Source organism: Patella vulgata, chromosome 7 (assembly GCF_932274485.2).
Source record: "Patella vulgata chromosome 7, xgPatVulg1.2, whole genome shotgun sequence".
NCBI classification, from domain to species: Eukaryota; Metazoa; Mollusca; class Gastropoda; family Patellidae; genus Patella; species Patella vulgata.
This window is the reverse complement of record NC_065885.2, coordinates 21,432,432-21,455,994: the sequence shown is the minus strand read 5'-3', so window position 1 is coordinate 21,455,994 and position 23,563 is coordinate 21,432,432. Positions and strand designations below refer to the sequence as shown.

General features: G+C 32.3%; 1 protein-coding gene across 5 annotated transcripts in view; it reads left to right on the top strand.

Moving 5' to 3' along the window:
- LOC126827655 (serine/threonine-protein kinase TBK1) overlaps positions 1–22,269 on the top strand; it is a 41,374-nt gene extending 19,105 nt beyond the window's left edge. For 4 of the 5 annotated variants that reach the window (XM_050557098.1, XM_050557099.2, XM_050557097.2 and 1 more), the window contains exons 2-19: positions 290–477; positions 1,933–2,076; positions 2,324–2,453; positions 4,205–4,295; positions 4,493–4,583; positions 4,952–5,109; positions 5,383–5,493; positions 7,975–8,154; positions 8,678–8,886; positions 9,571–9,724; positions 10,132–10,330; positions 11,486–11,598; positions 15,099–15,218; positions 18,353–18,454; positions 18,776–18,872; positions 19,299–19,468; positions 20,628–20,699; positions 21,055–22,269. In XM_050557098.1, the coding sequence (XP_050413055.1) occupies positions 367–477; positions 1,933–2,076; positions 2,324–2,453; positions 4,205–4,295; positions 4,493–4,583; positions 4,952–5,109; positions 5,383–5,493; positions 7,975–8,154; positions 8,678–8,886; positions 9,571–9,724; positions 10,132–10,330; positions 11,486–11,598; positions 15,099–15,218; positions 18,353–18,454; positions 18,776–18,872; positions 19,299–19,468; positions 20,628–20,699; positions 21,055–21,139 (2,337 nt within the window). In that variant the 5' untranslated portion in view covers positions 290–366 and the 3' untranslated portion in view covers positions 21,140–22,269. Of the gene's footprint in view, positions 1–289; positions 478–1,932; positions 2,077–2,323; positions 2,454–4,204; positions 4,296–4,492; positions 4,584–4,951; positions 5,110–5,382; positions 5,494–7,974; positions 8,155–8,677; positions 8,887–9,570; positions 9,725–10,131; positions 10,331–11,485; positions 11,599–15,098; positions 15,219–18,352; positions 18,455–18,775; positions 18,873–19,298; positions 19,469–20,627; positions 20,700–21,054 lie in introns of those variants that run through there. The other variant, XM_050557101.2, reaches the window with a different exon arrangement.
- Positions 22,270–23,563: the final 1,294 nt, after the last annotated feature.

Genomic DNA, 23,563 nt, shown 5'->3' with positions numbered 1-23,563 from the left:
AACACCCGACCTCCCGGCTAGCGAGCCAGCGCCTTACCCACTTAGCCACCGTGACCCCCCAACTGGTACATAAAATCTTAACAATCAAATAAGGGTAGCTCACACAATCTATTTTTAATTTATTCTAAATATATCAATGATGACATCAGACGGTAATTTATACGTTTACTTTTAAGTGCCGGTATGTATGACAATAGAATTTTCACTTAATTGATTATGATTAACTTGTACCTAATTGTTTATGATTAACTTGTACTTAAATAATATAATATCTGATTTTTTTTTTCAGTCTATGGATTTTGATAGAAGTATGTTGAATAAATAAAGACGAATAAACAAACAAATTATATAATTAGTAATCATGAAATGTATCCAGTGGTGAAAGGTGGATTACAAAGTTCGACCAATTATACCTGGAACCAAGCAGATCTATTAGGAAAGGGAGCTACAGCTGATGTCTATCTTGGGAGAAAAAAAGTAAACTTATATTATTGGTATACTAGGGACTATTATGAAGGACATGTACACCTCATTAATTTTTATACACCTACATTTTCATGTGGAAGTATAATTGTGGTCTCCCCTGTCCGTCCGGACGTTTTTCACATTTTGTTTGTGGACACTCTTCACCAGTGATTCTCAACCAAGTGATCCTAAGTGAGCATTCACTGGTGTCTACTGATAAGTTCGTAGCTGTGTTTTCTTTATTTAGTTCAAGTCAGTCTACATGTATGTGTCTATGACTAGTCTCTATCTACGGTTGTATGCCGCCTGACTTGCCATGTTTTTATTTTGCAAAATTCAAATATTTTTCATATGTATTTAGCCAGGTGTGCCGCTATTTTTTCATGTGTTTCAAGGTTTGCCGTTGGCAAAAAAAGGTTGAAAACCACTGCGCTAGAGGTCCTAATTTTTTTAATTTTGATGAAACTTGAAATGTATGTTTATATCCCAAATGTATGTTTATATTCCTGGATTATGGTTCTTTAATGTATGAAAAATCGCGTTTTCAGCTTGTGGTCCTTCACAATTTTTATCCGATGTGGTTGAAATTTAAAATGTATGTTTATATCCCAAAGATCTTGATATGTCGGACCCTATCATCCTGGATTACGGCTTTTTTAGCTTATTCTCGTCCATCTCTTGCAAAATGTAGACGTACATGTATCTTGCATGGCAACTGCTTGTTGTGTAAACTATCAGTATAGAGCCTTAAAGATGCATTCCCACGAATGTATTTATAGGGTAATTATTTTCAATTTCGGTATATATGGAAAGTAGAGACTCTTAAAATTACTAGAAATAAATTCGATTACCTGAAAAACACCTATGGGGCACACATAAATAAAAAATGTGAGGATATTCCTAAAAGACAGCATGTCTTGAGTGATGCAAGGAGCGCTTTTTTATGTGCTCATTTAATGGCTAAAGAAAATGTGGCAGGTGATATTCCAGGAATTTACTTTCATGTTTAGGCTTCGATATTTATTGTAAATGGATAGTGACTAAAGACAAATACAAGCTAAAAATGGATTCCCCCTCAAGTCATATGTAAACAAAGATGATAGAAATAAATTCTCGCGACTTAGGATAGTTTTCTTCGGATTGATTTGAAGCAAATGTTTGATAGATAAATTAGTTTGATTATGTTTTCTGTCCAAATATATCATCAAATCACACGGTTTGTACAAGGGAAGGCATCTTTAAATGCCAGACACTGAATTTAAATGAAATTATAATTTTTATATTAAGGTACAATAATATACATGCTAAGTTTTATTGCTTTGTCATGTTTTTGTTATTTAGATAACTTTCATTAGAATTTTTACTGGTGACTTCTTATTTTAATTCCATGTATACCACATTTGATTTAAAATACCAGGTATTATAAATAGTCTATTATTTCAAATACAATTTCATTTCTTTTAATAGGATAATGGAGAAGTTGTTGCAGTTAAACAGTTTCGAGCCAATGTTAGATTTGGACACAGCAGTGATGTTGAAATGCGAGAACTTGACGTACTACGGAAACTCAAACATGAAAATATTATTACACTCTATGATATTGAGCGTCAGGTATGGTCCAGTTTATAAAATCTGATATTTTCACTTATTATATAACAACGGGTGATGAAAGTTGGTGTTACCTTGATTTGCATAACATTTTGCCTCTACATGTTGCAGTTTCTGGCATGCCTCTTTAAAACTCTTGTTCCTTCAAGATTTAATCCATTCAGTACTTCTATTTACAGCTGAGATGCTAGTAAAATATACAAACAACATTCAAGACTATCATTTATTAACATGTATTTATTAATTGTAGTCTAGTACCGGTGTTCTTGTTATTATTATGGAATATTGTGAAGGAGGAAGTCTACACGCTCTTCTTGATCAACCACAATACAACTTTGGTCTCCCAGAAGAGTTATTTCTCTTGGTTCTCAAAAATGTTGGTAAGTAGACTACAGAACAGGCACTCAATGTAGAGACTAATTAATCATCTGATTTTTTTCAGAATTTACACATGTTGTTAATATTAGTTAGGCGGAGAATCATAAACAATTTCAATGACTTATTTCCCTTGTGAGCGCTTTTGATACAAAGGTTTTCATCCAAACTGAATTATTCAAACTAGTGATTCAAAGAAGCCTATTGAATTTCAACAATTTCCCTAAATTACTGCCTCAGTGGGATTGCACTTTCTATAACTGGAGAATATCAAATTGTTATATTACTTGTTCAGATAAACAAGATGAAAGATGATTGTCAATTTTTATACGCCCACATTGAAATGTGGACGTATATTGCCGTACGTCCGTCCATCGTCCACAATTTCTTGTGAACGCTCTAACGCCAAAAGTTATCATCCAATTGTTTTAAAATTGATATATGTTGTTTACATTAGTGAGATGAAGAAGCCTATTTAATTTCTGTTTATTATGTCTAGAGTTATGGCCCTTGTTTCACTTTAACGCCAAAAGTTATCATCCGATCTTTCTGAAATTTATATGCATTATTTAGATTACTCAAACGAAGACGCCTATTGAATGTCAGCAATTTCCGTTTATTACGTCTAGAGTTATGGCCCTTGTTTCACTTTATTGATCCTTGTGAACGCTCTAACGTCAAAAGTTATCATCCGATCTTTCTGAAATTTATTTGCATTATTTAGATTACTGAAACGAAGAAGCCTGTTGAATTTCAGCAATTTCCGTTAATTACGTCTAGAGTTATGACCCTTGTTTCACTTTATTGATCCTTGTGAACGCTCTAACGTCAAAAGTTATCATTCGATCTTTCTGAAAATTATATGCATTATTTAAATTAGTGAGACGAAAAAGCCTGTTGAATTTCAGCAATTTCCGTTAATTACGTCTAGAGTTATGGCCCATGTTTCACTTTATTGAACTTGTGAACGCTCCATCACCAAAAGTTATCACCGAATCTTTGTGAAAAGTATATGCCTATTGAATTTCAGCAATTTCCGTTATTACGTCTAGAGTTATGGCCCTTGTTTCACTTTATTGATCCTTGTGAATGCCAAAAGTTATCACCCGATCTTTGTGAAATTTATATGCATGATTTAAATTAGTGAAATGAAAACCTATTGAATTTCAGCAATTTACAATAATTACTTCTAGAGTTATTGCCCTTGTTTCATTTTGTTAAACCTTGTTAATGCTCGATTGATGAAAGTTATCATCCGATATGTATGAAATTTATATGCATTATTTAAATTAGTAAAACAAAAAAGCCTGTCAAATTTCAACAATTTCTGTAGATTACTTCCAGAGTTGAGACCCTTGTTTCAGTTTGTAGAACCTTGTAAACCCTCAAAACGACAAAATTTATAATCTGATTTGTATGGAACTGTCTTGTAAAGACCCCCAATTACCTACAAAGGAATAAATATTCGACAACCCTTGTCGACTGCTCGGACGATTTAGCTGCTGTGGGCGTATGTTTTGCTGCCTGGCAACCTATCTTTAAAATTTCTGCTGTAAGCTACTAGAGTTATTGCCCTTATTCACATTGTAGAATATTTTGAATGCTATTCCCACAGAAGTTATCATTGGATCTCCTTGTAATTAATGTACAAAGTTCAGATTAGCAGGATGAAGTGGCCCCCCAATTTTCATGAATTTCCACTTGTTACTTTGATATTTGAAACATTTGTTTACAATAATATTGATTTTCTTTCTAGTGGACGGTATTAAATACCTCAGTAGTATTGGTATCATCCATAGAGATATCAAACCAGGAAATATTATGCGATGTTTTACAGAAAGTGGAAAGTAAGTAATTTAATAAGGGTGGTAAATATAATGCATGAATAATCTAGTTAGACGTGTGGTATCATCTTTACAGAACGTGGAAAATAAATAATATAATATAAGGGTGGAAAGTAAATGTATAGTACACCACATAACGACTTATTGTGGTCGGATTGGAATTTTTTAAAAATGATTTTTGCTTTATTTTAATTTTCTAGAGTATCATTTAAACTGACAGATTTTGGGGCAGCTCGTGAATTAGAAGAAGAAGAAAATTTTACTTCAATGTATGGAACTGAGGAATATCTAGTAAGAATTTTACAACAAACTATTGACATTAAGAATAAACTTTTTTCAAGGACACTGTTTCTGTGGGTCGGGTATAGACTTTCCCTTTATAGTTGTGTCTTGTCGTGTCAGGTGGGATGAGATTTCATGTATAAATTTGTAAATGCACTTAAAAGTTCTCATAGCCATAGAAGAAGTGAAGAGAGAAAAGTTTCTGTCTTCAAAAATTCTCTCCAACTGCGTTGAACATATATAAGTTATATATGGTTATATGATATAACCATATAACATTATAAATGTATATGGCTATTCTGGTTAGATTCAATTAATCTTGAGGATGGCCAGTTTTTTATTTTAATGTTTATAAAATGAATTTTTAACTTTTTCAGTATCCAGCCATGTATGAAACCGCTGTTTTACATCTCCCAACAGGACAACAATTTGACGGAAGGGTTGACCTCTGGTCACTAGGCGTTACTTTTTATCATAGTGCAACTGGAAAACTTCCATTTTTACCTCATGGTGGAAGAAATAATAGAGAAACAATGTATGCTAATAATAATTATTTCACTAGAACTTATAGTAAAACCGCACTCTATACATATGCAGTGCAAATAATGATTGAAATACAAATATTTCCAAAATAAGTCATAAATTATCATTTCTATACGACCACATTTATATGTCCATCACACATATTATAAAATTATTATAGATAATAAGTATCCAGATATATTGAACAAAAAATTTATGGTTTTCCATTCTTTCATTTAAAGGCCAATTAAACATTTACGGTAATAATATATTCTGATTTTTATAGGTTTAAAATTATATCTCAAAAGGAAAGCGGAGTCATATCTGGAGTCCAACATTTTGAAGCAGGTCCCATACATTGGAGTCGTGAGCTGCCCCAGACTTGTCTTTTATCCGGGTAGGTAATTTACATCTCACTTATTACAGGTTATTGCAATCATTCTCACTTTATCATCCAGATTTGGTGGAAATTATGCCATCGGTTGATTTTGTATTACTAGCAGAAAACTAGCCTCTATTGGGAGTGCGATTACATGTCATTTCGGTCCCGCATCATTTCGGACTTACGTCATTTCGGACTTACGTCATATGTTCTCGACATTTCGGACTCGGGTAGGTGACGTTTCGGACTCGGTTAGATGACAATTCGGACTCGGGTAGGTGACGTTTCGTACTCGGGTATAGAATTATAAAACACTGACATCAATTTACTTTATAAACTATTTTATTTAGAAAAATTAACATAGCATAAAACTATAACAGCGATTTATAACAACAGTCATATTTATTTGATGAAATAATAGCCTCAGTCGGGTATTCATTTATTTTATAAAACATTCATTTATTGTATAAAACATACATAATCATACATTAACATATCATTTATAACAACGGACATATTCATTTGATGAAATAATAGCTTCAGTCAGGTATTCATTTATTTTATAAAACTTTTATTTTATTTTTCTTTATCAGTTTTCCATTTTTTTTTTCGGTGTTCCGATTATTTTAATTAATTTTTCACTTTCTTTAGTGGGCTACAAAAATTGCATCTCTGCCTCATCATATTTCATTTAACACCATATTTAGACCCTATCATGAACATCTATATTTACTGAAGACTAATGTTATTCCATCATTCGGTATTTGCATTCAACCACTTTTGTCTCAGGCTGGTATCAGTCAAGACAGTATTGCGAATACCCCTTTCTTTGAGACACCACCTTGGTCTATATCTCCTCCCAAGATCGATCTCGATCTTACGAAAAACAAAAAGAAAGATACTAGTTCCACAGTGTTTCAGGCTCTCTTCAGAGAGTTAAGGTCTAAATATGGTGATTATGCTCCAATTTATACAGATGATTCCAAAGATGGCGATCGGGTAGCTTCGGCTACTGTCACGCCATCTGACACCATTTCTGTTCGTCTTCCTCCTGCTGCTTCCATATTTACTGCTGAACTCCAGGCCACCTTTCAGGCTTTGGAGTATATCAAATCCTCTTCATCCTTAAAACACATTATATTTGCTGATTCTTTGTCCTCTTTACAGGTAATAAACAATAAGCAGCTTGTACACCCTTTAGTAGCAGACATTTATCGTCTGCTACTATCACACGAGTTTAACGGCAAGGACACCGTCCTTTGCTGGCTCCTCAGTCACGTTGATATTAAAGGGAATGATCAAGCAGACTTAGCTGCCAAGTCTACTTTAGATCTTCCCATATCAAAATTTCTTTTACCTTTTTACCGATTTTAAATCGTCCATTTAATTATTTATATATGACCGCTGGCAATGGTCTTGGGATCTTGCAGACACAAACAAACTTCATCACATTAAGCCTCTCTTAGGAGACTGGCCGAACTCCTATAGAATCAACAGGAAGGATGAGGTTGTTTTGTGTCGCTCTCGCATTGGTCATACTTTTTTAACTCATATTTTCATTTTGAAGCGAGAGCCTCAACCAGAATGTGTTCGCTGCCATGTTCCTTTGACAGTAAAACACATCTTGATTGAGTGCAAACATCTCAAGTATATGAGATCTAAAGACTACCGTTGCCAGTCATTACGTCAGCTATTTGCTCAACCGGAGCTATATGATAAAGTGCTAACATTTTTAAAAGAGACACTTTTATTCTCAATTTTAATTGTATATATTTAATCATGTATATCGTTTTAAATATTTATATATGTAAAAGATTTGTTATATTTATTTTTAATTATATATTTTCTGTGATATTTGTTTTTATTTACATATATAAATTCAATTATGTGATATTGTTTTAATTTGTCTCGTTAGATTCACCATATGTTTGGCGCAATATAGCCCGGTTGGAGCTGACGTGCCATTAAACAACATTTCATTTCATTTCATTTCTTTAGTGGGCAGGCGGGCCATACAAATGACTGATTTTAGGAAAAAAGTTTCTTTTCACTGTCAAATGATCACATCAATAAATAGCGTCGTTGGGCCAGTCTAAAAAAAAAAAGACAAGTTTTCCTAAATTTGCACTGGGCCTAATTCACTGGGCACCCAATTTGCCCGCGCCAAAATTTGATGGCCTAAAACATTCACAGGGTCATGCTGGTTAAATTGATTCTACATACGTGGGGGATGAGCGTGGCGACAAAGCATGATGGCCGAACATACATACATAAACACATACATACACACTTTGATTTTAGTTATATATAGTTATGGATCTATAAAAAAGATTTAAAGTTAGATTTAAAAAAAGTATCTAGTATAGAACTGATATTTAAAATTGATTGAATTTTAACCTTGTTTAAGAATATTTATTGATATAATGGAGATTTAAGATTTGCATAATTTTAAAAACCAATAGATTTCAATTAATTTTTATATCATTCTATTTTCAGAGGTTTAAAAAGTATCTTGATACCATTATTATCTGGCCTAATGGAAACTAATCAACATAAAATGCTTAGCCATGATCAGCTATTTGGTATTGTAAATAATATTTGCGGTAAAATAGCATTTAAAATTTTTCACTATGCTATGTGTACAGATTTACGTGTGTACGTAGATAAAAATGAATCGTAAGTGTGATATTTTTATACTTGTAGCCATTACTATATGTTAGTAGTTTGTGCTAGTTATAAAGCAAATCGTTGTATAGCAAATATTTTAGTTCTCACTTCAAAATTGTACCAGCTAGTCATTTCGTTTTGTATTTAATTTAACACAGATTAACCACATTTTTTTTTTAAGGAACAAGTGTTTTTGCCCATAAAAACTATTATTTTACTGTAGGTCCTATGCAAATTGTTGTGGTATAAGGTAAAATTCATTGAAATATATATTTTCATGGTATGCAATTAACTGACAGTTCAATTCTCTGACCTGTCAATTATGACTGACAAAATATGGCATGAGTAAGGGTTCTGTTAGATGTTCTCTTGACAGATTATTAAGCAGATAAAATGTGAATCTGAATCAAAACTTGTACACATAAACTCGTCTTGAATGACAAAATAAAAAAAATCTTTTTTTATTTTAAAAGAAGAGTTTATTTTCTTATCGTTTTCTTCTGTTTATGTTGTAATTGATTTTGCTTTTCAGATACTGTGTGCTTCAAGACTGTATTGCAGGACAAACAGATATACCAGCACACGAACAAGTTTTATTATTAGATACTGGTAGACCTTTAGAACATGAAATAGATATTACAGCCCCTATATCCACTTATTCTAAATCTATTTTGAATAGTCGTTTCTATATATATAATTGTACAGTCACAGAACCTCATGATCTCAAATTCCATGATATGCGTAAGTCTTACATTTATTTGTAATTGTAGTCACACGCAGTGAATAATAAAATCCAAGAAGTGATTTTTTATAATCTCACACAAATATACTTATGTTCACAGTCTTTTGATAAAAAGTTTGTAACTATTGTGAAATAAATATTTACTGAAGTCGTGAATAGCTGGGTAAGTATGTTAAAAGAAGCAATTTGAATTCTTGTTGAATTCTTTCGGGTATATTGTCTTTATATTCTGAGTTAGAATGAAAATGCACCACTTTTTGAAATGGACGATTGTGAATCTCATTTGAGAGATACAATTTAATCTTGCAATTTTGAATGTAAAAACAACAGGTTACAACGATAACATGTAACAACGATAATTCGACAGATAACATGTTGCAGACATGAGGTATAAAATGTGGCTTCTAAAAGCTAGGATCATAATTACAACCAGTTGAACTCCCTGTATGTTCCTGCTAGAGGTGGACACTTAACTGAATTGATTTTTACCCCTTATTCCTACAGTTCACTGTAAAGTAAAGTAGTTATGACCTTGTGTCGATAAATCTCCAGTCTAAAATCGTATTAAAAATTACATTTCAGTTGCATTATGTCTCGCCAGCACTTACAGTCAAATTAGTGGTGTGTTTTCATTGTGTCCCAGTATAGAAATAAAAATTTGATTTTTTTCCTTCTTATTTCAGCCACTTTTCCTGACTTTTCTGCAACTTATGTTGATTATGAACGAGATTCAAAATTAGCCTTTCAGTGTTGTTCCCGCACTAATTTTATTAAAAGAGTTATAGAAAATATTGTCACCAAACAAAAATGTTTAGTAGAAGGAGAAAATTGTTTAAGGTAAGAATAGATTATTGAATAAATTTATGGGTTTTTTTTTTGCTTACATACAGAATTTGATACATTCTTGTTGTTATGCTACTACTTACTAAAAATATATATCTATGAAATAAATAAATAATTGTCATTGCTGTAAAGACAATAGCTCAGGAGCAAAGATTTGATGGTGTGATTAATTGAAAGTAATTATTAAATGTCATCTATTTATCTTGGGAGTGAGGCCTCACTGTTGGTTTGTTTCCTTGATAGTAATAGCAGAAGAATATTTACATATGGATTTAAATTTTCGGGATCGAATTATCTAATTGTCCAGAAAGGAATAAACCTTCAAAATATTTACAAATGAATATAAATATTAGTTCAGTGTTCTTTAATTTTTGATTATCTACTAAATTTGTTTTTTTTAGGACTTTCATCACTTCTAAATCGGTTCTAACAGGGGAATCATTTCTCTGTATTGAAAGAGTTCTAAGAGAGTCAAAGAAAAGATTTAAATTGTTCTTTTCACTATTAGAAATAATCAGTGGCATATTGAAAACAACAGGACAATCTAGAGAATTAGATGAACTTTTATCAGATAAAACTTTGTTTACAGTGCATGAAAAGGTTTGTAGTTACAAATAACAGCATTTCAAGTGTGGTCTAAGGGGAGACAATATTGGTAAATGGAAGAGTAGTCTCCCTTTATTGGACAGTTCACACTTAAAATTGATTTGATGAAGTGCTGTATTAAATAAACATATAAATAAGACAACGAATAAATGAAATGAAATGGGGTTTAATTTCCTACTGTTCTGCTCCGACTTGGCTAATGAAGATGAACATACTCCATACAGTGTGCTATGAGGGAAATTCCCCCCCCCCCCCCAAGCGCTAGGGCCTCTCATATCGAATTCCAACTGTCAAGGGATCTTTAAGATGCACGCCAATGTATACATGGAACTCAGTTTTTCGTCCCATTCGAACGACTACACAGCTGTCCTTATCAGACCCTCCGTCCTGCACCACTTGCACCACTGACAAGGGAAAACCACGCCGGAATAGTGAGCCAGTGTCTAATCCACTTGGCCGCCATGGCTCTCACAATGAATAAAAAACCTATATAATTACTTAAGTTTACATAAGGTAAGGGAACACGGCTACACTGATTCAAGAATTGTTTCCATGGGAGAATTTATGACATTCTAGATAATTTTGTATGACACATTGTTCAATTAGAATGTAATGCATTAGAATCCAACCAATACCTGTGTATTTACCAATACAGATGCCCCAGTAAACCTCCAATAAAGTTGTGGTTCAGATTTGGATTCCAAACTACTAAATTTCACAGTGATTTCACAGAAATATTAGTTATGTGAAATTTAATCACTTGAAAGACAAACAATCTGATTAAAATGGCCTACACTACAAGAAGATTTGGCCGGTTGTAGCTGTAAGTCGGGTCAGAGGTAACAGGAGCAGCTTTTGACCCTATGACGTCAGACATTTGATTAACCAATCAGCATTGATTTTACTAGTGGATTACCCACAGTTCTGTGCAAAACACGCCTAAAGCTCTCCGTAACAGACCGTTTCATTGGCTATTCCCTCACATCATTCATAAAATGTGAATGATAACAACTCTTCCAGATCCTAGTGTAGTAAAGACAAGTAAAACAAAATTTTGAACTATAAAAACAAAATGAAATAGGATCTGTGTTTTAATCAGATTGAAAGACAAACCACATCATGTTTATTGTACATGTATTTATTATGCAGGCGGAAGAAAGGAAAAATGACATAGCAAAATATAAAGCTGTGTTTGTTGACAAGTTAGATGATCTTAGAATTAAAACGTCAACTTGGTATGCTGTTTGCGATGAAGAGTCTTGGTAAAATATAAATTATACTACAATATCTTTTTATTTCATCATTGGATAGTCTGATTCATGTATATCAGTAGCAACTTTATTTTGTTAATAGTCATTTATGGCTATAATGTGAATGTAGTGAGGAGACCACTACATCAGGTTTATTATGTAAATCAGCAATGATCAGTATCTACCAATGATATTCAGTGTTTAGTCATTGAATTAAACCAGTACGTCACAAATATAGCTTATCTAAATTAATTTTGGTTAATGCTTAACTATATATATATGATACTTTGTTGTTTTAAAATCAATTTCTGTACCCTTCCTAATTGCTTTATTATCATCTACATGTAGAATTAGCTTGGCATGTTTTTTTATTCTTCAAATTTTGAATTTTACATTATCATCCCACTGATGGAATTTATTGGTCAGTACTATAAATTCTGTATTTCCAAACATGTATTATAATTTCATTATTTGGAAACGCTCCATTTTTTTCTCAATCCTTTTGGGATATTTAATTATATTTGTTTAATGATATCAACTAATATTGAAAAAAAAATAGATAAACGAACAATCCAAAAATTTGTCATTTGAATGGAATCAAATAATAAAGCCAGCATTGAATGTGACATCTACCAGTAAGAATGTCATTGAGTCAACTGGCGTGGTTTTGATTCCCCTGTTGTACGTGACAAGTAGTAGGCCCGCCTGTCCAACCTCGTCGCTTTTCTCCGGGTCCTTCAGTTTCCTCCCACTGCTAAAAACTCTAACGCGCAATCAAATTATTGAAATAAAATAAAACCATATGTTAGTCCCGAAATGACCTAGTTAGTGTCGAGTGGATGTAAACCCCATTTTTCTCTCTATGATCAATATTTTGATTTACTATTAGAATAAAATATGTTAGTCTCGAAATGACCTAGTTTGTGTCAAGTGGACATTAAACCCCATTTCTCTCCCCCTTCTATTTATGATCAATATTTTAATTTACTATTGGAATAAGATAGTTCATCTAATATGAGATTGATAGAATGATACACAAATACCAAGACAAAGAAATAGATGTACAACTCATATTAAACTCTATTCCTCGTCCCAAAATGACCTAGTTGGGAGATGATTAAACACTTTCTCAGCATGAAAATAAACTTTCTCTAGGTTTAGGGCCCATCTACTGAGCTTGCCAGTTTTAATGACTTCTTACAGTTTAAACTAATGATACTCAGATTGAAATGAACGATATATTTCCCAAAAATTTAATTGATACCCATTTGTGTGAAACAATAATAGGTTTAATAGATATAGGAAGTAAAAACACCAGAGGTTATGTCTGTCACTGAACCAATGGAAAGAATGGCTTATAATTACTATCAACGGTAGTTATTGGTGTTACCATTGATTTGGGAATACATTCTTTTTAGAAAAATGACATTATCTTTTAAAGATAAAATAACCATCCTTGATATTTTTATTGCTCTTATAACTCAACCCAACTAATTTACTCAAATTTTGCAAAACTTATTGAAAAGAAATTTGTGATAAATTATTATATACTTTTAGAGACCTTTTAATGTTTTGCCATCACTAGATTGTGAATTATTATATTTTCCTGAAATTAAAACAAAATCCAGGGCATAGAAATTGGAGCTGAAATCAGTGAATATAAAGTTGAATTGGGTTGTAAAGTTTTTATTATTTACTATATATTTTAATATATCTTGCTTGATGAAAAGGTTGTATGTTGAGGGTGAAAGTTGTTTCATATTTCATCTTTACTTTAAAAACACATGTTCCAGTGTCTATATTTGAATATTCAATATTAAAGTACACAATAGAATTAAAGTACACAATAGAATTAAAGTACACAATAGAATTAAACTGCATAATAGAACACAATTTTTATGGGAAGCAATCACTAGTTTTATTTTAAAAGTACAACATTTCAATAAGTATCGTTTTGTCATTATGTTTCCCATACAAATTGTGTTCTGTTCGTATTGTGTTTCTCTTAAAGATTACAATAGAATTAAACTATGTGGTAAAACTAAGCTATACTACCTGATTTATTTAACTACTTGATAGAATTGAATTACACAATATAACTAAACAACATGATAGAAGTAAACTATGGTACATGATAGATGTAAACTATGAGGTAAAACTAAGCTTCACGATGGAACTAAACTGCATGATAGAATTAAGCAATGTGGTAAAACTAAGCTACATAAAACTGCATGACTATAAGCTACATGCTCGAACAAAACTAGATGAAAGAATTGAACTATGTGATAAAACTAAGCTGCATGCTAGAACTAAACTTCACAATGGAATTAAATTATGTGGTAAAAATCAAGCTACATGATAGAACTAAACTAATCTACACGATAGAATGAAACTACTAGACCAGATGATAGAACCTGAGGACTGGGCCCTTATTCACGAAAACTTAAACTAAGATACAATCGAAATTTTAAGAAATACTGCAATTCAATTGGCTGACCAATATGCAAATTGGATATATGCAAATTGATTTTACTGGTCAGCCAATCGAATTGCAGTATTTCTTAAAATTTCGATTGTATCTTAGTTTAAGTTTTCGTGAATAAGGGCCCTGGACAATAGAAATGAAAATGAAATGGGGTTTAACGTCCTACTCTTCTGCACCTAACCTGGGCTAATTGAAGACGGGCATACGCCATACAGTGTGCTATGAGGGAAATTTTGCCCGGGCAGCGGCGCTACGGCCTACTCTTATATCGAATTCCAACTGCCAAGGGATCTTTTACGTGCACACCAATGTGTACACGGGACCTCGGTTTTTCATCCCATCCGAACGACTAGGCAGCTGTCCTTGTCAGGCCCTCCGTTCTGCATCACTGACAAGTGGAAACCACGCTGGAAAATCGAGATGAACTTTCTCGGCCAATGCAGGAATCGAACACCTGACCTCCAGGCTAGCGAGCCAGCGCCTTACCCACTTAGCCACGTGATCCCTGGACAATAGAACTAAACTACGTGTACATTATAGAACCAAGCTACATGATAGAACCTTGCATAATATAACTAAACTACATAATTATGTCATAAAATTAATCTATGTGATAAAACTAAACTACATGTTAATATTAAATTAAATTATGTGATAGAATTTAACTGTTTGGAACATTTACACTTTAATTGATCATTCATCTCATATTTTCTTTCTTTTTCCCTGTGAAAATATTTAATAAAGAATCTGTTCTGATCTTTAAAGATACTATGCTAACTAAAGATATGTTATTGAAATTTTTCAATTAATATGTGATAATAATGGCTATTTATTTTCTAATTTAGAAGACATTGTTGTCTTTAGGTTGTTTATGAAATTGCTTTCTTTTTTTCTTGTGCATAGTATTTTAAAGAAAATATTGCATGTTTTCAGAATAGGTTTTCAAATAATATTTTTATTTTTACTACTTTACCTATCCTTTTACATTATCCATTATGAAAGTATGAATATTTATTAATTATTTTAGTATGAAAACAGTTAATCATTATTGTGAAAATATTACAACAACATTGGGTCGTTTTAGACGGGATAAAAACGTTAGAAGTCAAATGTCGACTCACGATGAAAAAATTCATCGTTTTGAAAGGTAAGACATGGTGAGAGGATCTTGCACAAAATATACAAAATAAACAAGGCAATAAAGTACAATCTATCGAAAGAAATCTGGTTATGGATTAATTGTTATATCGGATATAATACTCCCGGCTTCTAATTTACTGGAAAATTGTTATTGGAATAAAGGCACAGTTAGTCAGCAAAACATTCTTTGTTAACAGTTTTATTTGTACATTTCAGCTAATGAATTTCACATATTTAATTATGATTTTAAAACTTAATCAGAGGATTGACTGATCATGAACAGAACACAGGGCATGTAGAAGTGCTATACACACACTGTTTTGGCAGGTGGAAGCCTAGGGCCTCAAGATCTTGGAGGACTGTCATAAGCCTTTATACATGCACTGCAGTCTTAAACAATTGTCATCATCCTCAGCTTTGCTCAATTGTCTTCCTCTAGTCATGAGGCATACTAAACTTAGGCTGTCTGTCTTCAGTTAGCTCCGCTTGAGAACAGACACTAAGCTAGTTGACCGACATTTTAAGTCCTAAATGAACCATTTTAGTCGAGCGCTAAGTGTACTTCGAGAATTTTGTTAAGTAGTTATTCTGCTTCCATTTAATAAAATTGAAAAAGGTTATTTAGTCTTTGTGTGTATGACAGATGTGAAATGGTGTAGAAACGTATTACAAAACAGCATACTTGTTTTTGGATATGACAGTCTTTTAGGGTAGAGATCTATTCTTGAATTATGAAGTAGATATATCTCAGAGTGCAGAATGGTCATGAGGGTGAGAGGCCTCATATTCCTAGGGCCTGTCGTCAATTAAATCTGACACTGACTGTACACCAGTGAATGGTTAACTGATTGTATTATCTTTAGTTGCTTGATTGTCTATAACCAGATTTCAGTTAAAAGATAGATTAGAAAATTGTTATTTTGTATATTTTACATCCTATGACACCCCGCTATAGGATTATAATAATATTAATAGACATTACATTAGCAATTAACTAGGAGTTAAACAGGAGAGTAGATAATACAAATTAACTGAAATAAACATTAATTTATCTGTATACTACTGTATTTTTTTTCATCAGAAACAAAGTTAAATTCATTATAATAAAATATTTAAGAAATTGATGTTTCTACTCCCTTGTTCTTACTCCCAGTTAGTAATATTTATTATCTTTCATAAACCTTTTTGCTCCAAAAACATCAAACTTGTAGATATACTTTTAGTTTTGACATGGATGCAAACTGGTAGAAAATGACTTTTTATTTTGCATGTAGTTCATCAATGATCGCTTTTAATAGCTTATTATTTAATCACTCGCTTGCTAACCACTTCACCACATTGTTAGAAATCCATCATAACAAGCACGCTCATCTCCCGCCACCCCTCTCTTATTTACAAATTTATCTTATTTTGACATTAGTCAGATATTATATCCAAATCCATAATCATGTATCGGTATTTACTTGGTGGTAAATGTAATGTTTATGTCTCTCATACTTCTACCATGGATAGTTATATGTTTAAATAATGAACATTTTCAATGACATTTAGTAATTGAATTGGATAAAACAGGACACGATTCTATGCAATACAATTACTGCTGAAATGTGGAGTATGAAAAATATGAAAATGTCCAGTACAATTACTACTGAAATGTAAAATGTAAAAAATATGAAATAGAGGTTAATTAAGGAGGCATCATTCAAGAGCTAAATCTACCTATTATTGCATATTTATTTTTTAAATCTTAAATGCTATAGAAACTATTAATTAGACATATATTAGTGTGATAAGACCACAATGATTTATCTAGGCCATCTGATGGCTCTGATTAGAATGGTTACGATAATAAACAATCAATGCACACATCTTGTCAAAACTACAAACATTGATAACTTCGCTCAGAATAAAGTAATTTGAATGAAATTTTCAATATATTCATTTTGCATTATCTATTTTTGAACTATTATAGCCAGCTCTTTATCTAAATTTTACATATGCTTCGTTAAATACAATGTTTTGAGAAAATGCACTTCTGGTGAAAAAAAACCTGCACTTAGTGCACAAAAATAGAGACAATAATTACTACTTGTACCTGAGAGATGTTTTGACATTCATTTGCTTTATAAAGAATAATATGTTGAATCAACAGCTGGGCTGTTCATCTGAGATTAAGCTTTTTGCCATATCAAAACTACAAATCATTTATATATGTTTAAATTCCCCTCAGTTTCTAATATGATTGACACTAAGTTTCCTTATATGTTTTTTTGTGGTAGTTTATTAATAATATTAGACATGGATATAGAGCATTATAAAAAGATTATTATTAGTGTTAGTATTATTATTATTATTTTATTTATATCTCTTCTGACACTACTGTAATTGAAAAATTGAACAGTGTTATTGAACATGTGACAAATAATTAGATTTTTGTGAAATTGCTATAAGATTTTTGTGAAATTGCTCTATAGCGTGTATAATCCAACTGGATTAACGCACCTGTAACTTTTATGGTCCTTTGTTTTCTGCTTTCAATATAGCTTTTTATCTGATAATTGCTTATTGAAACATTGATTTTTTTTTTTTCAACATGAGATTTATCTTGGGCTATATTCGTGTTCGTTTTTATAGATTTTAATGATTTACCTTTAACACTTTTAATCAAAAGAATATCAAAATAATCTTTTTTTTAGAGTCATATCTTCAATTCTGATACACCAAATTCAAATTAAACTTCATTTCTTGCTAATTACATAATTATGTTGGTAACATTTTGAATCGCTTTCTGATATTCTGCACATCTGTTAAATCGTTTTCTATTTTCCGAACACCTTTTGAATCGGTTTCCGATATTTAACACATTGTTCCCCTTCCTCACAAATAAATTTAATAAACAAAAAAAGATGGATTAATTTTTTAAATAATTTAATTGTGAGTTTAGTATGACAACACTACATTAGCGAACTATATATTTTCCCTATTAACATCTCCCGAATAACAGATCATTTCCCCGCTCCAGGGCTTATTCAACTGTATTATATCCATTGCATGAAAACTATGATAAATTATATTAACAGCAGTTTTCAACAATAGTTACATTGAATATAATTTGGAAGAAAAATATATTCTGTATTGCAGAGATAAACTACTGTCTGTGTGTACCAGGAATTTTAAACTTCTTAATGACCATTGTTGTACAAATCTACAAAAGTTGTTTCGAGAGGCAATTCCAAATTTATTGTGAGTCTATTTTTTCATATTTTTCTCTTTTCTCTCAATGAAGATTTTACTTATACAGAGAAATCAAAGTAATATGTAAAATAAAGGACTGCATATATGGCAGACATGGAACCCATTCCTCCATATTTTATTATTTAAATCTGAAAAGTGAAAAATGAGTAGGTTCTATCAAGTTTAGAAGTCATAATTACTCAAATATATAAATTCGGAAATGGTATTACGATTAAGAAAGAAACTTAAATTCACCCTAAATATTATCATGTATTATACATATATTTGTAATATGGTTCTTATTTGTGATTATATTTGATTGTATTTTAGTTCGCTGGTTAAAGCACATGGTCGAATTGTAAAGATAGAGAGAAATATTGAAAGTGTCATGGATTGTCAGCAGTTATTGGGGTCAAGGTTGGATAAGGTCAGAATATTTTTTATTCCCCTATACTTCTGTACATTCCTGAGAACTTAAAACTTGCAAGTGGTCCACTCGTATCTGAGATTTGGTCATTCATCTCTAATATTTATTAACTGTACCCTATATCTGCATTTTCTGTTATACTGAAGCAAGCTGATCGTGTAGGAAATTGATCTCCTCTATTTACCTACCATTGACTTGTATCGGTTTGTCTTTGACACATGGATCAAATCCAAAGTACAGTAATGTGCATTACCAAGCTATATTTCCAATAGACAGGTCAAAACATTTGGATGTAATGGAAGAAAACAATTTCTTCGCAAAGGTTACATAGTTACATAATAATGGAGGTCATCTTTATGATTGAATAATGTGTAGTCGATTCAGTTTGTTACTATTTTTGAAATATGTTATTTTTTATAACTTCAGCTAATCGAGAAAGCCGAACATATTTTAAAGAGGATCCAACCTACGGTTAGTTATTCTACTCCAGTACAGCCATATACAGCTGCTCATTATAGTAGAGACGAAGGAATAGGTGAATCTTGTGGTGCAGCAAACCCATCAGTAAATCAAGGAAATCAAATAGTAAATGAATGGTAAGTTTACTCTAATTGTATTCAGACATCATTGTACACATGCCTAGCAATGAAAAATCATCTAGTTGTTTCGATGGGACAAATAACAAGATCCTGTATTGCCCTTCCCTTCCCCCTGGCATTCTCTTCATCCTGTCATCACATTTTCTTGCAAACACTCTACAAACTACATTGATCATCCAATCTTTTTAAAATCTGATAACTACCAGAGTTATTGCCCTTCAATTTATATGATCAGATTAGTGAGACACTAATTTCAATCATTTCCGTTAATTATTTCTAGAGTTATGGCCCTTGTAAATCTTGTGAACAATTTATTGACAAAAGTTATTGTGTGGTCTGCTTGAAATTCGTATGCATTCTTTAAAGGAGCTAAGTTGCTAATATTTGGGACCTAGAAATTGACACAAATGGGTTGCAAAGCATACAATAATGAAATATGAATGTATATAAATTGATTTACGTTCAATCGTTTCTGTTTTTACTGTAATTTCTAATCAGTTAGGTTCGGCGAAATACGCCAGTATTCTCAATCGAATTTCAATCTCTAGCGACTGGTTATTCCAGCCTACGCCGATAGTATTTATTGGGCATGCTCTCCAGATAAGAATATAGTGTCACCGTTTGACATGACTTGTGGAATATGCCTAGCCTCGTTTTGCGAGTCCCTTATTACAAATAGCGCTAAAAAGTATTATGGTACACGATTCGTGTACCAGTTGTAAAATGTTTATTTTGTCTTAAATATTGCATATCAGAAGGCCATCTTTTCCCGGTAAGATCACAACATCAATGTTGATTTAAACCGACAAATAAATCGTGTTTTTAATGTCGAAGATTTTGGATGATATTGAGTTAGAGACTTAGCTACTTTAAATTAGTAAAATAAAGAATTTCAACAATTGCTATTAATTACTCTAACAACAAATATTATATTTATATATCTTCCAGTCTACTTGAAATGGTAAAACCTGTTGGATTTCAACAATTGCCATTAATTATTGCCATTGCTCACCTTGAAGTTAAATCTGATCTATTTGAAATATAAATGCAATGTTTAGACTAGTGAAAAAAAAAATCCTACTCAATAGGTGTATTTTGACTTCTGCTACCAAGTCTAATTTCTACCTTTTACTTGTAAGAATCAATTTAATTTCAGCATAGCAGAAATGACACAAGATACAAGGGATATGGAACATATGGCAGAACAAACGTCTTCTATTTTAACAAGGTTTGTTAGATTATTATAAAGTAAATTGGTTCATGATGAAATACAATGAATAACAGAAGAAAAAAACACATGAAGTGGCATGATGCTTTTCATTTTAATCACTTACTTGCATTGACTTCCCGATTGTCAAAAAAGGTCAAGAAAAGTAGTTCAAGATGATGAAAATAAGTAACTAATACTGTTCGTGACAAGCTTTCTTATGTTTTTAGTACCTTGTTGGATGAAAAGTTAGCTGTGAATGATGATTAACGAATGAAATATCATATTACTATAATCATTTACTAATCAAATTAATCAATATATATTATTATTATTTACCAATAATCTTTTTATATGTTATTTATCTCTTTTTCAGATTTTCAACCCTTCTTCAAGAATCCTTATTTAGTGATGGATCAATAGGAAATTTTTTAGATGTAACACATACAACTAATAGTTAATATTTAATTTATTATCTTACTTTTGCAACAGTTAAATTCTATAAACTTGTATCAATTCAGCACTTAGATTATAACATATATATATATATATATATATTTGCTATCAATATACAAATAAAAACCAAAAACAAATCAGATATTTGAAACTAATTATCCAGCAATATCAACCTTCAGCTTTTTTTATGTAGAAATCTTTAATTGCAAATAGAGCAAATGTGGGAAAACAAATACTTTGTTCAGGTATTGTTGGGGGCGGGGGGATAGATGGCCGAATGGTTAGTGCATGCTCGATGTATCATAAGGTCTGTCATTGAGTCAACTGGCGTGCTTCGATTCCCCGGTTGTACGTGACAAGGAGTAGAGTCACCTGTCCAACCTCGTGGGGTTTTTTCCTGGTCCTCCGGTTTCCTCTCACTGCTAAAGACCCCTATGCACAATCGAAATATTGAAATAAAACTGAACCATATATTAGTCCCGAAATTATGTTAGACAACCTCTCTTTCTCTCATGTATCAGTGTAGATTATGTACATTGACATTTGTTTTATAGTTATAGCAATAATTTCACTTGCCTTTTCAAACATTACATGTCTAGTAAAAGAATGTATTTATATCTATGACAGGAATATCTGTTAGAATTCTAGATATTATTGAAGATGCAGTGTTTCCTGACATGGCTATAAACGTATGGTTTTTACTAGAATTAAGATCGGTTGCTAAACAGAAATAGACAGATTTTGACATTTACAAGGCTTATATATTGAGTGTGAAACCTTTTGTTACCTGGATGGTCAATTTTTAGATTTGACTCAAGTTTCTAAGTTTCAATTTAGGGGTATTTAACAGTGGGAGGGAACCGGAGGACCTGGAGAAAACTCACAAAGTTGGACAGGCGATCCTACTCCTTATCCGTACAACCGGGGAATCAAAACCACGCCAGTTGACTCAATGACAAACCTTATGATACAACGTGCACATGCTAACCATTCGGCCATCCAACCCCTCTAAACACACATCTTTTACAATGTTTAATTATTAAAGTTAACTTGGTTTTGAAAACATATATTTATTTTTAATATTATCTGTCTAGTTCTCCATTTGGAAATACAGTTTTCATTACTCACTGTATAACTCTGTATTTTTGTTCTGTGTGTTGAGTTTGTATATGCTTGCATCTGTTAGCCAGTGAATAACAACATATCGATTAACCAAAGAAGAGGTTGTGATGTGGAATTAAGAAGCTTCAAACCATAAATTGAAATTGGTTTTCTGCATGTATGCAGTGACCAACTCAATCAATCAATCAACACAGAAGTTGCATAGCGAAACAATATTTTGATAAAGTTCTTAATGGGCTTTGAAGTTTATGTTGATTCTTTTATAGTTTAGGGGATAACGTGGCTAAGTGTGGGTAAGACGCTGGCTCGCTAGCCTGGAGGTTGGATGTTCAATCCCTGCATTGGCCGAAAAAGTTCATCCAGATTTTCCGGTGTGGTTTCCCCTTGTCAGTGATGCAGGACGGAGGGCCTGACAAGGACAGCTCTCTAGTCGTTCGGATGGGACGAAATACCGAGGCCCCGTGTACATATTGGCGTACACCTAAAAGATCCCTTGGCAGTTGAAATTCGATATAAGAGTAGGCCGTAGCGCCGCTGCCCGGGCAAAATTTCCCTCATAGCACACTGTTTGGCGTATGGCCGTTCTCATTAGCCCAGTTTAGGAGCAGAACAGTAGGACGTTAAATTTCATTTCATTTCTTTTATAGTTTACTTTTGTCTAATAGGCGTGTCTTCAAACATGATGTGAAGATGTATAGAGAAAGGGTGCTACAAAGGGGAAAAAACATTTTGTCTGTTGGAGTTTGACGGTAGGAATAACTAATGATGACTTATTCTGTGATCTTAAAGGCTCAATACCACTTTTGTTGTAACTGAATAATATGTCCAAATCTTTATTCTGGTCAACAAATTGTACTATATTACAATATTCCAATTAATTGATGATACAAATTTCATCTTAACACACCTAATTTAAAAAATTGGAAAAATTCAACTAAATGATTTGAAAAGCCTGACGTAAAGCTTTTCAAATGTGACTTGGATTTAAAAATATTTTTGAACCCTCTTGACAAGTAAAATAGGATTTAATGGATAATTTACACAACAGGTAGACACTAAGGCTACACAAAATAAATGTCTTGTTTCTCGGGCAACTGACAGCTGAAACTGTAGGGGGGGGGGGGAGGGCGGTTTTTTTTTGTTTTTTTTTATATCTCATTTATGGCTAGAGGATGGTGCAAAATAAAATTTGCCTATTGTTGAAAATTGTTTGGGCGGGAGGGCGGCCTTGTATTTTTTTTTTTTAATGAGAAAGTCATTACTTGTCTACGGTTTTGCTTTCAATTATATATTATACATACTTAGAA